Below are 17396 nucleotides of genomic sequence, written 5' to 3' on the forward strand. Positions count from 1 at the left end.
TGCTGCACCAAAGTTTTATATTATTTTAAAAAATGATTATATAGAAGATATTTATTCATGAGTGCATGCAGAGATGCTCTGTTGATTTTTTCCTAATGCCTTTTGTGTTAATTTTTCAGAATTACCAAATTATAAATACCGCCTCACGGTTGTATGCCTCCCTGCACCAGTTACGCTGCACACAGTTTACATTTGGGTATAAGGGTTGGGAGTTATAAAAAAGGATACTGCATAGTATCTCTATATATATCAAGTGGCAATATCGTATCAATACAAGACAAGACTCCAAGTATCATTTTATTTCTATTATTATAATATAATTATTAAAATTTCCTTCGGGGACATAATTCACAGTTGAAAAAAGTCAGTTATTGCAATGCTCAGTATATCATGCCCAGTCCCGTATAAAGACATTTTGGAGGGCAGGTGCTCTAGCAAAAAAGGCCACCCCTCTCTTAAAAAAAAAAAAAAAATACAGCAACCCACGTCTTGCTTAATTACACATTTATTTTAATGCCTGTACAGTGATTCAGATAATGACTTCATTTTGTCTGAACATTGCTGCGGGCCCATATTAAGTGGAGGCTCTGGTTGTCCTCCCCCAGGAAGTTTTGAGCATCAAACACTTAATTTCCTGCATTATGGTGATTTTGTATATTATATAATGCAGTAAGACTCAGGCATTTAGTATTTCTTTTATATATTTTTTCTTGTCTTATTTGATGTTATCTGCTGAGTTAACACACGTTTTACTGCGTATAAAAGAGAGTCTTTGCATTGAGGTTTAAACTGTCGTGGATATACAGAGTAGAAGCTGCTCTGACACCAACACACCGAACAGATGACACAAAGGTCAGTCAAAGTTCAGTTCGATATGCAGGGAAGAAAGTGCAGAAGAGAAAAAAAAAAAGCTTTTTGGGGGGGAAGTTTGCTTCATTTACATCAAATTTAGCTTTTCAACATGTTTCTTTTCTTCATACCTTAGCTGCAGGGCTTGTTTTGTATTTCCTCTTACTGTTATTTTTCCCATTAACTTGTGATCCAATTAAATGTTGCTATATTTCCTGTCGGTTCATAAATAAATTAAATTCATGTTTTTTTTTTCTTATTCAATATACCACCTAATAAATAATAAAGTCTGTGTATATAGGAAAACTACTGTGATTTCATTAAATAGTCATGTACGGATACTTAAAATGAACCTCTAAATAAACTTTAAATATTAAAGAATCCCAGAGAACATACACATGCCATGGCTGCAAATAAATGTCAGATTTGTTTAAATGAATTATCAGAGCCGTGGTGTGGGAGACGAAAAACGATTACTTCAAGTTGAGTTTGGTTTATAGAGACAAGTGAAATTGGGAAGGCAATTCAGCATCAGTCTCCGCTCGCACCAGATAGTTAGTGAACCGAAATCAGCCAGAGAATTGGAGGGAGACGGTGTGATTTTAAGCAGACTGGCTTACTTGTTATGCTTAATGGTACATTTTTACCTAAATTAGGTTGACTGTATTGAGATGTTTTAATAGTGGATTAATCTCACAACAATGACAAACAATGTTGAGGATTAGGGAAAACACTATCATTACTTGATGTCCATGACAGACAGACAAGTGAATATTCGTTCCAAACTGAAAAAATAAAAAAATCCCTTAAGGTGTTCTTCAGATATTTTCTTCATAAGAAAGAGACAGAAGCAGTTACAGTGACGTTTGACTGCCAAAATCTAATCACTTCATAGTTGAGATTTGTGCCAAATCTGAAGAAATTCGCTCACGGTGTTCATGATTGTGTTCACGAGAATGGGAGAGACTGATGAGCGTGCGAAACATACCATAAAAATGTATTTCACAAAGTTTAAAGAAAGGGCGTTTAAAAACAGAGAATTGTATTTTGCAGTCTGGGAGTCAAAAGACGAAATCCCTCAATATGTATGTGACTTCAGATGTCCTGACGTGCTGGAGCAGTGTCTGTTTCCCCACGAGGCAGAGAGGCGACGCTCCAATGATCGTACTCCGAATTTCATGACGGCAAGCACCTCCTCGCTCTGCTGTCCATCTTTACAACAACAAGTTCCCACCGGAGGAGAAGCGCTTCAGACAGGGCAGAGAGAGGAGGGAGGTTTATAAAAGTCAGCAGCGGTTTGACAGACTTCATTATTCAGAGAGCGGATCGACTTGACTCAAACTGACCAACCAGAACGCAGGGAAGCAGAAGTGAGCAGGGGGGTTTGGTGTTTTGATGAAGGATATCAGCTTTCAGAGAAAACTCAGCTCTCGCATGCAATTGACAGCAGTAAATGTAAACTGAGAGTTGGTTTCTGGAATTCAGGGATTAAAAAAATGTATCTTGGAGGGAGCTGATTTCTTGGCCATAATTACGTCACAATACCGAGGCTGTAGTAGGATCTTCACATGTGAGCATGAAGGACACAGACTTGAGGGTGCACGTAGAGCAGGGATACTCATCCTACTTTGCTTGAAGGCTTGTTTCTGGGATTTTAGGACGTTTTTTCGGATTTTTGGACATTTAAAGGACTTATGACGTTTCTCAGATTTTTGGACGTTTCTAAGATTTTTAAGACATTTCTAGGACCTGGAGTTTAGCTACTCTTAGTTTTTCCACGCTCAGTCAGTAATTACATGTACATTGTTCCACTTGTCTGTAGTAACGCTGACAGGAAGTTGTCCGTGACGACGACGACAACAACAGCAAACTCTTGTTTTTGTCTTTTGTCTGTGTGTCCCTTTGTTCTGTGTCCCTAGTTTGTGACTAGTGGGATGGATAACTGATCTGTTGATCTGTTCAGAGGTGGTTGATGGATGAGAGGAGCAGCTGCTGCTAGTGAAGTTTCACTTTCAATGGAGTTCTGCTGCTTTATCTGTGCTCCTAAAGCTGCAATACATAACCAAATGGAAATAAAGTTGATATAAATAAATAATAAAATATAAATAAAGTAAATGGTCCAGCTCCATCAATTAAAAATATATTTGTGGTGGCAGATGTTTTAATCGTGGTGGGCCGCCACAAATACTTTGTAGATGAATTTGTAGGAAACCCTGTTTTTCTTGCATGCTTCCAATGTGAATGGAGAATTAAAATAAAACCATGAATTGAAGTTATTTGGGACAGCATTTACCAACAGTGAAACAATATCAAAACATCCATTTCCAAATTCTCAAACAACTTATGCAGTATAATCCAAGTCTCATGCTCGGCAAACTCATGGATACTTGCCAAAACATTACACAATAAAACAAACCAAATAGTTTTTCTGTTGTTAAATGTGGTCCCTGTGCATTTCAGTTCATGAAAAACGTTTGCCTTTCATGGATCCTTCATTTCAGCGGAGGCATGCGAGAAAAACAGTGTTTTCTTAACAAATTCAAGGTGACTGAAATTGAAATAAAAAAGGTCAATTTGCTGGTGAAGAGTTTTTCTTTTAAACTATCACAGAACAGTTCGAAGGTGCTAATCAGACTGCAGGTGAACAAATGCTGCTGCAGAGCCACGAAAAAAGAAACTATTAACACTCACAACTGATGCTGCCTGAAGGTTTTTCAATAGACAGTAATGAAACATAATCAGACAATCAGCCTCATTAAAAGGAGCAGTCTCCAACAGAGAGTAACAGAGGGCCGAAAGAAGAAGTGCCCTGTTAAAAAAAAATCAACAAAAGTTGAATGAGGTTTGGTTAGTGTGAAGATCATAACTGCTGCATGAAGAGGCTTTTGAAACGACTCGGGTTAATCAGCCGCCATGAGGAGTGACAGACGGAGAAGAGAGTGCTCATGGGTAGCAATTATTCAATCAGTGCACACACACACACACACACACTCAAAAACACACACACTGGCTGTGATTTGAATAAGGGCCAGCAGTGTCCTCGTTAGATATCATTATGTTATTGTAAGCTGATGTTTAAAATTGGATCTTTGATTGAAATTGAACACACAGAGGAGTGAAGGTCTCTAATTCAAAAGAACATTACCAGATTTATTCTAATTTTGAAATATTTTCCTTTATTGAGTGTTTCTGGCTGAGTTTGAATGATAGAAACAAGGTGTGTGTCCTTTAAGATGCATGGGTGTGATGATGATTCACAGTAAAGAGGAAATGAATATATCGGTATATCGTAGCGATGTGTAAAGGTGTATGATGGAAATAAAATCCAACAATGTATATCAGCACACTCATATGCTCTCTTCACAATGACCTCACACTGATTTTACCGAAAATCTTTAATTCTCTTAAATATTATCTTTTTATCATGGTAATTTTACTACTGGTCTTTCTGTCTATTTCTTACTGTGAAAGTTACTTTTTTTCTCAAAACACCTACAAATAAAAGAACTGTTTTAGACTTCAAACTCCTTTATATACTCTAGTTTAATCTACAGCAATGAATCATATTCTATACTATAAGATCTTCATATGTTGGTAGCGTGGCTGTCCTGTGAGAACCACATATCGCTGAAACATCAGAAAACCAGCCATGTTTTCGGTTTTGTGATGATGCATTTTCCAGCTGATTCAAGAGGGGTTTTATGGAGTTTATCTGTCTTGGGGAGAAGGAGAAGAGTTCCTACAGCAAGTTTGATTTCAGACTTTATAAGACTTTTTAATGTAACTTGGGATTAAATTTAAGAGCAATCTTTCAATAACCAAAAAGAGGTTAGAAATGCTAAATTACATTATGTAAGGTTTGGAAAACTTCTGTCTGAATGCTTTTTGTAAAATAAAACATGTTTTTTTCCTGTCTGTCTTTGTTTTCACTTGCTGGACTTATTGTTGGGTAGACTGTGTTGCATGGGGTTTTGGGTTTTGGTTTACTGTGATTTTCCCCTCCTACGTTCCTGTGCCTTTCCCTCATTTGCCCATCGACACACCTGCCCTGCATCAGCCAGCAGTCTCTCCATGCTCATGAGTTTTTCCTCATATATTCAGTTTGTACGTTTCCCTGGTGAATTTGTTTGTCACTCTGCATGTGGGATTCCACTGCCTTGATTCCTATTGTGTGTTTGAAAGACAAAAATAATACCTAGAAACACTCAAGTACAGCTACCCCAACATTGTACTTAAGAACAATACTTGAGTTAAAGTACCCTCTGCTGGTCTTACAACAACAATCAGGTGCCAACGAATGCCAATCACATGTAGATAAAGCCTCACAGGTTCAGGTTCATGCTAGTTTAGACTGGTTCGGTTCTCACCGTGGTGGTCTTGACTCGGCCTCCTGGTTGCGTGCAGGTCCAGCCCGACTGATTGACCAGGAGATCACAACCTTCGTCATCCAAACATGGAGACATTTCACACCACTGTCGACTCCACACGATACGGACTGAGGAGGAAGAGGAGAGATGGATGAGTTTATTTGTTCTATCTTTATTTTTATTTGTTTACATCCCTCAGTGACTTACAGCTGTGTGAAAAGGCTGTGTGAAAGTGACCACAAAATTTCACTTCATCACAAGGAATTATATTTTAACATTAATTAGTTGGTGTTTTTAGATTCTTACTGGTGTAGAGGTAATAAACAGAAAAATTACTTTTCTTGTGTCGCCATTGTGCCGCTACACGAGACGAGTTCATTTTTTTAATTATTCAAAATAGATGTTTTTAAAAAATGATCTCTTAAATTTTGATCCATGTTCATTCAACTGTTATCACATTATCACTGCCTTATTATTATATTTACTGTTCCTGTATGATGTGAAATCATTCATAAATATAGACCTCTTACAGTGCTCTTTACACTACAGAGTCACATTCACACACACACTGGTGGCCGAGGCCACATAAGGTGCCATCTGCTACTCAGTTTAGACATTCACACACACTGCAGAGCAGCTATCAGGAGCAATATGATTCAGTATCTCGCCCAAAGATATTTCAACATGAGGAACCTTTTTTTCTCTGAATATTAAGACTGTTTCGTTCCCCATATGGCAGTTTTCATCTGGCAGTAGTATTCTTGTCAAAAACATTTAATTTCTCAAAATATACAGACTTTTTAACAGCCTTCTTTTACAATTAAAACTCAATTCTCTTAAAAGTATGACTCATTTCTAAAAATTGGACAACTTTAGAGGTCATTTTTACAAAAATACATCTTTATCACTTAAAGGTCCAGAGTGTAGGATTTTGGGGGCATATATTTGCAGAAATGGAATATTGAGTAATAACTATGTTTACTTTACTGTATAATCACCTGAACATAAATACCATAGTGTTTTCAGTGCCTTCGCCTAAATAGGGAGCAGGTCCTCGTCTATAGAGAGTACCATATTGTAGCTCCACGTTTCTCCAAAAGCCCAGAACAGACAAAGCAAACACTGGCTCTGGTCAGGGACATTTGCGTTTTTGTGTTGGCCACCATAGTTGGTAGCCACTCTTAGATGAGAGCATAAGAAAAATACGATTTTTTTAAACATGAAGCTGCTTTCTTCACTGTTTTTATCGGTTTTAATCACCTGTTCCATTTGTTTTGGAGAGGGCAAGATTCCAACCAGGTTAAGTTTCAGCTGCTTGTAATCCTCACGTTTAGATGCATCTGAATCTGCCTTAATCTCACACTGCTCCTTAAAAATAACATTTCTATTAAATCATGATTGTTCTCATAACATTGACTTTTTCTTCAACTTATGACTATATGACTTTTTTATTTCAGTTTTATTCTCATCGGATATTGACTCTCCTCCTAAAGTTATGAATGTTTTTCATTCTGTGAATCTCCAAAGACAACGGAGAGGAGCAAACTCACGAATCAAAAAACCAAACTGAACTCAGTCCAACATCAGAGGACTGATTCTGTTTACTGTACACACCTCCTCTTCATCACACCCAGCTATTTATAAAGAAATAGGGCATTCTCACAGGCACATTTCCATATTGTGGCTCTCTGATTGGCCCACAGAGAGAGAGGAGGGGGTGATGAAGAGGAGGAAGATGAGGGGGAGTTTAATTGAGCAGGAAATAACTAACAAGAAATAAACAGCATCACTGGATGTTCAGAGGGCTCAGAGATATCCTTTCTTTTAGTTCCTCGTTATGGGTCAAGCTCTAAAAAAAACTGGATCCTATATTTCATCATTATTTGGTCACACGTAGTGAATCTCACATGACACACAATGAAATAAAGAATATTCTGTTTATGTCACCAGAATAAGAAATATACATCTGTCATCATTTATGAGTATGTGCATCTCATTAAAAATGGTCGCCAGCCCCGGAGGAGATAAAAACAACCACAAGGGAGAAGACAAAATGATGTTCCTCATTATGAAGTGAAAAGATACGAGGAGGAAGTTTCGAATATAAACATATGCATGCAATTAATGAGGCTGCAAAGGTCACTCTTCTCTTAAGATTATCATGACTGACATTATACAGTATATTACACATGTGGTTCAGAAATACTAATTATGTATACTTTTGCAATATTTATTGCTTAAGGTTAACTCACTATATATCATAATAAAGAGCTTGCTTGTGCTGGCCTTTTACAAAACAACATACAAAAGTTATGGCACACTTGTGATTTTGATTGTTTTGTGTAAAGTGAGCATTTGGTCTTGTATTTTATGTTCTGGTGGCTTTTATGGGAAGATTTGTTTTAAATGAAGGGGAAATCAATTTTCAAAATATCAGCATAACGGCCCTGTACGTGTGTACAGGGCCGTTAAAATGTTTAAAACATGATATAACATTACATGATGTAATATAGCATTGAAAAATAGAAATACCAACGTTGAAAACATCGATGCCTCACACACATCTTCCCCCCGACAGCACAGAAGATATATACAACCAGCAAAGTTTCAAAGTGGAAACCCAAGATTCACAGTATGAGACCAAATATCTCCCCTTCGAGTTATGACGTCGAGTAATGGCCAGAAAGGGTTTTTGCAGAATGATGTCACAGTTGACCTCTGACCTCTTGGATATAAATGTCATTATTTCATCCTTATATCCTATCTTACATTTCTGGGAAATTTGAGTGTATGAATTCCTTTGTCATGGCCAAAAATATGTTTTATGTGGTCACCGTGACCTTGACCTCTGACCTTCAAGATTCTAATAAGTTCATTCTTAAGTACAAGTGGACGTTTGTGCCAAGTTTGAGGAAATTCCGCCAAAGCCATCTTCAGATTTTTCTTTCACAAAAATAAGACTGATGCAAGTGACCTCATCCTTTGACGAATACTTAACCTACGCAAACATTTGTGATAAATCTGAAAAGATTCCCTCAAGGTGTTATTTTGATATCTCATTCAAAGGAATGAGACAGATAACGTCGCAGTGACCTTGACCTTTGAGCACCAAATTCTTGTCAACTAATCGTTAAATCCAAGTGGATGTTTGTGCTTAATTTGAAGAAATTCCCTCAAGGCATCCTTGAAATGTTGTCTTGAAGCTACGTACGTGCAGACGATTTCGGCTATCAGCGGTGTGGAGACCCAAAGTAAAACAAAATCTGTGGGAAGCAAACACGCACACACGCACACACGCACACACACACACACACACACACACACACACACACGGTCTGTCAGCTCCAGCCGATCCTGTGTCTCGCCTCTCTTTCATTTAAAAATGAATTCTTCACTCTGAGGGATTTCCTGCTGTTTGGGCGACACTTCTCTGACCCAATCATTCACACCGTTCCAGCCTCGCTCTCAGTCCCGGCACTAAATTACACTCTGCGAGCCCGCGGAAAGACGAAGAGAATGAGCATCTGTACAGGCCTGTAATACATAACCAGGTAATCAGTTGTCCCTTTGAAGCAGCAGAGCAGCGGTGTGATTGTGATAGCCCGTTAGCCCCCAATTATCAAACCAATTTCCTATTGAACAGCAGCAGCTCCTCTCAGCCATGATACTTAATTAAATCCTCACATTGATCACACCTCTGTCATGATGGAGAGGGATCCTCCTGGGTGAGGAAATACGTTAACAGCTTCTTTGATGTAAAGCTTATTTTTTAGAAATTAGCTTTAAGATTTAAAATGACAAATAACACAAAGGTTGTGTCCAAAGAGTATTTCAACCTTTTTTTACGTAAATCTTCTTGTTCAGAGATACCAAATGCTAATTGACCATCTGATGATGATGTTATCTGGAAAATATGCACAACAGAGGCTAAAAATCCAGTAAAATTAATGATCCCCCTGCTGGGTGTCATCCTGCTCAGGTCGGACTGAAAATGTTTCACCACCTCCCTCCCAGTGGCTCGGCGGTGAAACGCTGAGCGCGCTCAGATTCTCCCTTGAGACACAATAAGAGATGTCAGAGAGCAGAGCAGCAGGAAACAGAGAGGAACGACATGTAATCACAGCTTCTCCGACTTCCCGCTGAGGAGAAGGACAGAGGCCGACAGCAGCCACCACTGTTTGTTGATTTGTCTCTTCTTCCCTGTTGTCCCACGAGTGAGCAACACACCGCACGCCTCCCTCCATAACGCCACCGTTATCTCAGCGGCTTTTCTCAGACGCCTCAGAGCGAAGCTGTAAATGCTGCTGTTTACTGTAATCAGCTGATGTTCACACTGAACCCATCAAGACCCACAGAGGATCTGATAAAAATATATGGAATATTTCATCTGCACTGATCAGCACTGTATCCAAGGTCACAGCCACAAAATCAGTGACTGTTTGCCCGTAAATTTCAGGTACATTACAAGCCTGCCACCTAAGTTAGCTTAGATAAAGTCAGATGTCTGCTCTATATGTTTGAATGCTCTCTGATGCCTTTAGGTTCCTCTTTAGATGTTATTTTGTATCAAGGGTTTGTTTCTTACATGGAGAACAAAACACTGTTCGACCAGACTGACACCTGAAAGATCACTCTGAGCAACAGCTGAATAAAAACAGAAGAAATCAACATTTTGTTGGTCAAAGAATCTGGAAGCTTAGCATCAAGATGTGTCCAGATTTAAACACGAACAGGTTCCTGTTTCACTGTTGAGTGCACAATAATGCCTCTAACAAGCTGGAATTAAAACACAACGGGCCCCATGTAGCAACAATTCATAAGAAGAAATTTCTTCCTAAAACTCCCTTAAGCAGTTTTTATGATGATTCGGACATTCATCAATGTCTTCTTATTGTTTTTTTTTTTTAGGTAAGAACAGAATCTACGCACGTAAAAGATGCATATTTTGTGCTGACATGTTTTCTTCAGTTGTATAGTTATATAATATAATACGATTTATATTACAATATCATTTTATCATTACTTTCATCATTTAAAAAGAAAAACATTACCTTTTAAAACAATCACAGCCCTAACACTTAAGTTTACATTGGTCATGATAACAGGAGTAATAATTAGTGACAACACTAGAGCAGCGTTTCCCAAACTTCTCCTCGAGTACCACTTGTCCTGCATGTTCTAGATGTCTCCCTGCTGCAGCCTTTTATCAAGCAGCTTCAGGAGTTCATAAGGAGTTCATTGTTTGAATCAGGTGTGTTGCAGCAGGGACAGATCTAAAACAAGCAGGACAAGTGGAACTCGAGGAGAGGTTTGGGAAACGCTGCGCTGGAAAATATCACAGGTGGTTTGGACAGGCAGGACAAAAAGTGACAAAGCAGCATTCAGAGTTAGTTATTAATTACAGAAATACTGTCTGTAATTCTTCGCCTTCACCTTCTCTCCGTACACGCTCTGTCTCATTGTGAACACACACACTACTTGGACAGCACCACAGCGCACAGGTTCTCCTCAGTTCTGACAGTTGTGCTATTATAATGCATTAACTTTGCAGTTCGGGTGGTTGATTAATGTGTATTTTTAGCATTTTGAGCATCTTTTTGTGTTATTTCATATCTGCTACTGACACTACTAAATATGACAACCTGTTCGGCGTTCACCTCCTGCAGGACTAACTCCACTGCAGCTGATTATTTTTCTTGGTTCACAGTGCAGCGCTGTGCCCTCTGCAGACTTCTGTTTCTCTCAGCTTTTCTTAATCTTCAGTCTCTGTGTATGCACACGGCACTGCAGTCTCACAGCCCTTTATGGGGAATCATTGGGCGTTTACCTGCGCTGATTAGCATCGACAGGGGCATGCTGTCGACACACGAGGACAGCAGGATTCATCATTTGGGATTCATCCTTAGGTCTGGGGTTTAGGAACACAATTGGGAGTGTTGCTTTTTAGCTCCTCTCCAAACTTTACAATAGAAACAGGTTAGTTTGGGTCTAGCTAGGCCTGTCATGGTAACAAGTTTTGTTGGACGATATATGTTACGATACATGACGATATATAGAAATAATTGCATTAAACAATATTATCGTGTTTTTGTTACTATTTTATACATCTGATAAGATGACAATGTAAAAGAATAATAATGCAAGTACGCCCGCTCAAAGAGCAATGAACCTTTAATGCTTAAAGGTTGGAATTAGAGGCTTGGAATTAACATAGGAAAAAAAAATTTGTGTTTGTAATTTACAAAATGATATATTTATAGGAGTAGCCCAAAATTACAAAAGTGATGCCTCTCACAACTAGTAGACAAGCTTAGTGAAGCTCTGGAAAAAATGGATTAGCTGAACACGTGGAGCGTAGATTCACCGCAGTTTAACAACAACTGAGGGTCCCTAACGCTTTTCTGGACTGGAAAACAATGCGAATTATACTTTGTTTAGTGAAGATTCACATAAAAAATCTGTACAACCAGGAGTTAAATATAGAAAACAGTCAGAAACTTTCACATTAACAAACTGTGTGTAACAGAGACTCAGTGGATTAATCTCAGGTATCAGTGAACACCTGAACACCTGCGAGTGCTGATTAATGAACGGCCCCAACGCAGATCCATCCGCCGCCGCCGCCGCTCAGCGCAGTTCATTTATCCAAAAAAAGAGGCGGCCATTTTGTAATCGCTTCATTCATCAAAGACAGCGTCCAGAAGGAGGGACACTGCTTTGTCCCCTGAGAGGAACAGAGAGGAACGAAGAAAAAAGAAACAAGGCGAAGGACAAACAAATGGAAGAAAATAAAAACTGTGCTACAGTCTAAACATTATTCCTGTTTCAAAGAACGGTAAGATTAGAAAATTATTTATTTGTGCATTTTTTTTTTGCTTACTCTCATTTTTGTTTCTTTTTCTCCTCCCTTTTATTGCAGTGTTTTGCCCTTTTCTTATCCTCTTTTTCCATCTTTAAGCCTTCTGCCCCTGGCGTCTGTTTCCTTTATTTTCTTTAGACGTGCACTTTGTTCAACAAAGAAAAAAGGAGATGTTTTATTCCAATCATGAGATCCAGATTTCATAATTAGCATAAAGCTTTTATAGGACCTCAGGATCAAGAGAAGTCTTTAAACAACGAGACAGAGTTTGATACACCTCTCACAATCAGTTACAAGATTATCTTGTAATTATAGGACAAACATGTCCTGATTAAAAAATAATGATGTTATAAATATGAGCTCCTGATGGGATCATTCATCAGTTTTTCCTGTTATAAGATACAAATTTCATCATCAGAACTAGAACTACTGCCTCACGGCTGTATGCCTTCAGGCGCCAGTCAAGCAGCACTTACAGTTTCCATCCATGTCTGAAAATATGGATTCTTCACACACATCTTCCCACAGGCAGCGCAGACGATCTATACAATCAGCACAGCTTCAAGCTGGATACCCAAGATAAGTGTCACCAAATCAGTATCTAACCAAGTGTCTCCCCGCCTGCTCCAGAGATATGACGCTGAATAATGGCCAGGAAAGTGTTTTGCAACATTATGATGTCACAGTGAAGTTGACCTTTGACCATTTGGATAAAAAAATTATCATCACTTCCTCATTATATCCTTCTAGACATTTGTGTGAAATGTTGTCATGATTAGCATATGAATTATTGGGTTATGGTCAAAAACACGTTTTTTTTTAAGTACACAGTGACCTTGACCTTTGGTCACAGAATTATAATTAGTTTATCCTTGAGTCCAAATGGACATCTGTGGCTTTTTTTTATAATCACTCAAGGTGTTTAAGAGATATTGTGTTCACAAGAATGAATAGTGACTTTAGCCTTTGACTTATGACCACCAAAATCTGATCAATTCATCTTTTAGTCCAAGTGGAAGTTGGAGCCAAATTTAAAGAAATTCCTTTGAGGCTTTTTTTAAGAAATTGCATTCATGAAAATAAGACGGGTGTAAGTTCACAGTGGCCTTGTCCTATAATGACCGAAATCTAATCAGTTTATCCTTGAGTCCAAGTGGATGTTTGTGCTAAATTTGAAGGGATTCACTTGAGACATTTTTTAGATATTGTGGTCACTAGAATGGCTCAGATGAACAGACAACCTGGAAACATGATGCCTCCGTCCACAGCTATCGTGGGCACAGAGGTATAAAAATAAGTTCATGTAACAGATGTCATGATAATTTCATCTAACCTATGGCGCTCCTAGTTCTGGGATTAATATAATTATGAGATAATCTTTTGTAAACATTTTGCTGCCTCTGTGGTGTGCTTATTGCCATTAATTTCATTTCCACCATATTTTCTTTTTTCTGTCTTCAGGTCCGAGGTCAAAGCAGGAATCCCCTTCAACACACCACTGCCGCTCTGCCCTTTTCACTTCTTCTTCACCTGATAAGAACAAAAAGGTCTCGCGTGTCTCTTGTGTTTGTTTCATGACACAGGCTCAGAGCCTTGTGGCTTTGCAATGCATGCTGGGATTATCCCTTCACACAGTAACCAGGACTCAGAGTCCAGTTAAAGTCAGACGTAATATCCCAGCCGGAGCTTTGAGAAGTGAGAGGACCGACAAGAGCTGACTACAGTCTGATCGGTGGAAGCTCTTTCTGGTGGATTTCAGCTGCAGACCTCTGCAAGCAGCCACCTCAGATACAAACTGACTCTGATACAAACATGCAGCTTAAAGGTCACTGAGATCCAAACGGAGCAGCTGCTGAGATCTGAGGTGTATTTACGACTCTCTGAACTCACAGAGTTTAAGATTCTGTACAAAAAAAACTTTTTGAAAATGAGTTAGTAAGTAAAACAGAACTTAATTCAACAGAAATTGAACAACTATAACTATAAAATGAAAAGGACATTTTGCTGCCTCTTCATCATTACTAGTTAACAGTTAGCTGCTGTAGACAGATCTAGAGTCTTGGTACATGTCTGGATAGGTTACATACGTGCTAAAGGTATTATACTATATATAGCAATGTAGAAACATGGCTATGAGGGTGTGTGTTCACACTATGAGGGTGTGAACACTTTCACTGTTCAAATGAGAAGCAATCAATAACTGTGCAGAAATATGCATATATGTCACTGTATCACTATATGAAAAACTACATAAAAACAAAACTGTACAAAGAGAAGCATGCTAGATAGAAATATTGAACTTTTTACTGCACTACATTCATTTAAAAGATGGAATAGGTTTTGTTTTTTTAAAACCTATTTGATTAAACAGTAAAGGTGTTTAAGTTCAAATGAGCTTTTCTCTTGAACATTTAATTACGTACATATAAGTAGAAATGAACTGACACTTTTTACACATTTTCAACTTTTGATTTCCAACATTTATACGGTGTTTTGAAAGAAATCTCTGAGTTTGCTTTACACAGGCTTTAAAGTACAGCTTACATAACATGAGCATTTCTGCATAATGAGAACTTTTACTTTTGTAAAAATATATTTTCTGATACATCTGTACATTTACTTTTACTTGCAATGGAGTATTTCCGATGTGTGGTATTGCAACTTGTAGTTCAGTAAATGTTGCGAATACTTCTCCCACCACTGTGAACATGATCCTTCTGATTCTTAATCCTGAGATACTGAGAGACTGAGATACTGAGAGACTGAGAGACTGAGAGACTGGCATTGTGCATATTTCATATCATAGCTTATGTTTATTGATATTTCTCTATATGCAACTTCACTGATAGATTTTATTTTTGCACTTTTCTCCTCTTTGTACAACAACTGCTGCACAACAACTTCCCTCTGGATAAATAAAGCTCTATCTTTTCTTTCCCATGATGTGAGTGAGGAAAGTTTTGTGTTTACCTTTTTTTCTTGGAATTATTATCTCTTGGGGTGAATAAAAGTTTTTTTATTCTATCTGAACTGCACTATTTTTTTTTCACAGAAACACTTAAGAGACTTTAAAAGTTTCCTGAGATTGCAACAGAAAACAAAACCTGACATAAATACCAACATGAGCACGAAGCTCTGTAAAGGTCACTGAGAGACTCAGGTAGAGGCTACTGAAATTCTTTATGAAATACAACTCTTTCTTTTGGACAGTTACAAAGATTTACTTCATGTTGGCTAAGATTGACGAGTAGAGTGATCAATACATCAGTCTGCCTTTTGCAGCAGTAACATTTGTATTAGTGTTCTCAATGTCAGTCACACTCAGGGCCCCGTTTAAATCATCTATAGCTCGTGGACTAAAGTGCTTGGTGCAAGTGCATTTACAGCATATCCTATTCCACTTTTCTAGTTAAACTGTGCATAATCTGAGCACAAGTAAGGTGAAAGGGTCAAAGTCTTGTATTTAATCCCTTAATTAAAGATAAGTGTGTTTTAGGGTAACATGAATGCACCTGGTGCACTGCCAGTTACATTGTGGATACGGGAAATTGGAGAAGTTGGCGGTAAATGTGCCCAGCACATCTCTCTCTCTCTCTCTCTTAATGTGAAGTCAGACAGCAGCTCCTCTCTGCTCTCTGAGATGTTCATAGTTTACAGAATCAATCAATTTAAAAAAATTCTCCACACATTGTTTACAATGTGCTCCAAGCATTCGTAACCTCAAAGTCCGAGCCAACCCACTGCTAGAACAACCTACTCACTTTTATCAGCCATTCCAGTTGGCAATAACAACTGTGCACAGTGCATGCTATGAAATTTTACTTTTAAATGCCATTCGTATACTCCTCCACCTTCCCATAAAAATGCAACATTAAAGGTATCATTACTTGTAACACAAAAAATGTCATTTATATGATAAAACGTCCCCATGGCTTATACTATGTAGTAAAAACAAGCCGAGAGCCGAGAAGCAGCAGACAGATTAACGACCAAAAGAACCATGTGGCTGTGCAATTCAACTCATTCAAACACAACCCATCCACTATGAGGTACACCGGCATCTAACATGTGAAAACACCAAGAGGAGATGAAGTCAAGAACATGCTTTTACAAACAGGCGTTCTACATTTTCACCCTTAATACTCTGTCACACAGCTCCAGGTTGATTCTTTTTTTTTTTTGGAGTAATACAGGGAGAAAAAAAAAACAGGAAGCTGCTGATGAGTCTCTGAGCTCAGAAAACAGGTTGCAGCAAACAGCAGCATCCAGTCCGCTGCAGAAAATATCCTCCCAGAGCTGCAGAGCACGCTCAGACACTTTAAATCATTGACAGCAAAAATTTTAACCTGTTCAGCCCCAATAAAACCAACTAAGCCATCTATGAATACTATAGTGCAATATAGGGCCGACCAGAACATTTCCATGTCATCTGCGGAGGAATGTGTCCTGCTGTGCTTACTGCCCAGAAGTCCCCAAAAGGAGGAAATAGAGAAAACATAAGCTCCAACACTTTCTCAGACTCGTCTTCAGACTTGGCAGTGGACTTCCCTGTCTACATATTACGCACTAGATATCCTCCTACATCTGCTGTTGACATTTCGGGATGTCGCAACTGTGATGTCAACACAAGCACATGATGGGACACAATACAGGAGTGTTTGCTACTTTTATTTTGAAAGAGTACCTGCCAATGGGGAAACTCCTACACTCAATCGACCAATGTTGTAACTCATCACTCACTGAGTGTGTCATTATTCAAGACTTTTACATTTATACAACTGGCCTTGCTCTGCTGCAGTCCAGCTAAAAACAATTAGATGTACAATAGAACGAGGTGTGTAATATTTCATACCTTCCTTATACGGTATAAGTATGCAGCGCAAACACCCTCCATCCCTGACACCACCTGACAGCAAGTGCACTATTTACTTCAGCTTTTCAGACTAATAAATATACAATAGAAATCAACAAAATGTTAAGAAAAGCATTATATTTACACCCTCCTTCCCTTACTAAACAGAGAACAACACCATAGAAGACTGATGAGGCTTAACTGGCGTGTTAACTCATCATAAAATAGACTTCAATCAAGCTCAACAGAAAAAAATAAAATTCACTCAAACCACCTTGGTTACTCTTGCTAGTAATCTAGTTAGTAAGTCCACTGTTCCAACAATAACCAGCTACAGTTTGGTCGACATAAATCCTTAAATCACCAAGTTAGATGTTTCAAAACAAAAAACAAAACATGCTGTTATTTCCCAAGATCTCTCTCTGCCTGCTGGCAGCCAGCTGTTTACAGTCCTGTAACTTATCCCTCC

The 17396-nt window shown here is 38.5% G+C and overlaps 1 protein-coding gene across 1 annotated transcript in view; it reads right to left on the reverse strand.

Annotated features, from left to right (window-relative positions):
• Positions 1–2030: 2030 nt before the first annotated feature.
• The window catches only part of LOC121950145 (chemokine-like protein TAFA-5), a 30783-nt gene continuing 15417 nt past the window's right edge, over positions 2031–17396 (reverse strand). Inside the window, exons 3-4 of the mRNA XM_042496063.1 lie at positions 5217–5344; positions 2031–2096 (exon numbers count right to left, since the gene is read on the reverse strand). Of these exons, the coding sequence (XP_042351997.1) occupies positions 2064–2096; positions 5217–5344 (161 nt within the window). The 3' untranslated portion in view covers positions 2031–2063. The remainder of the gene's footprint in view (positions 2097–5216; positions 5345–17396) is intronic.

This window comes from Plectropomus leopardus, chromosome 11 (genome assembly GCF_008729295.1).
Source record: "Plectropomus leopardus isolate mb chromosome 11, YSFRI_Pleo_2.0, whole genome shotgun sequence".
Lineage (NCBI taxonomy): Eukaryota > Metazoa > Chordata > Actinopteri > Perciformes > Serranidae > Plectropomus > Plectropomus leopardus.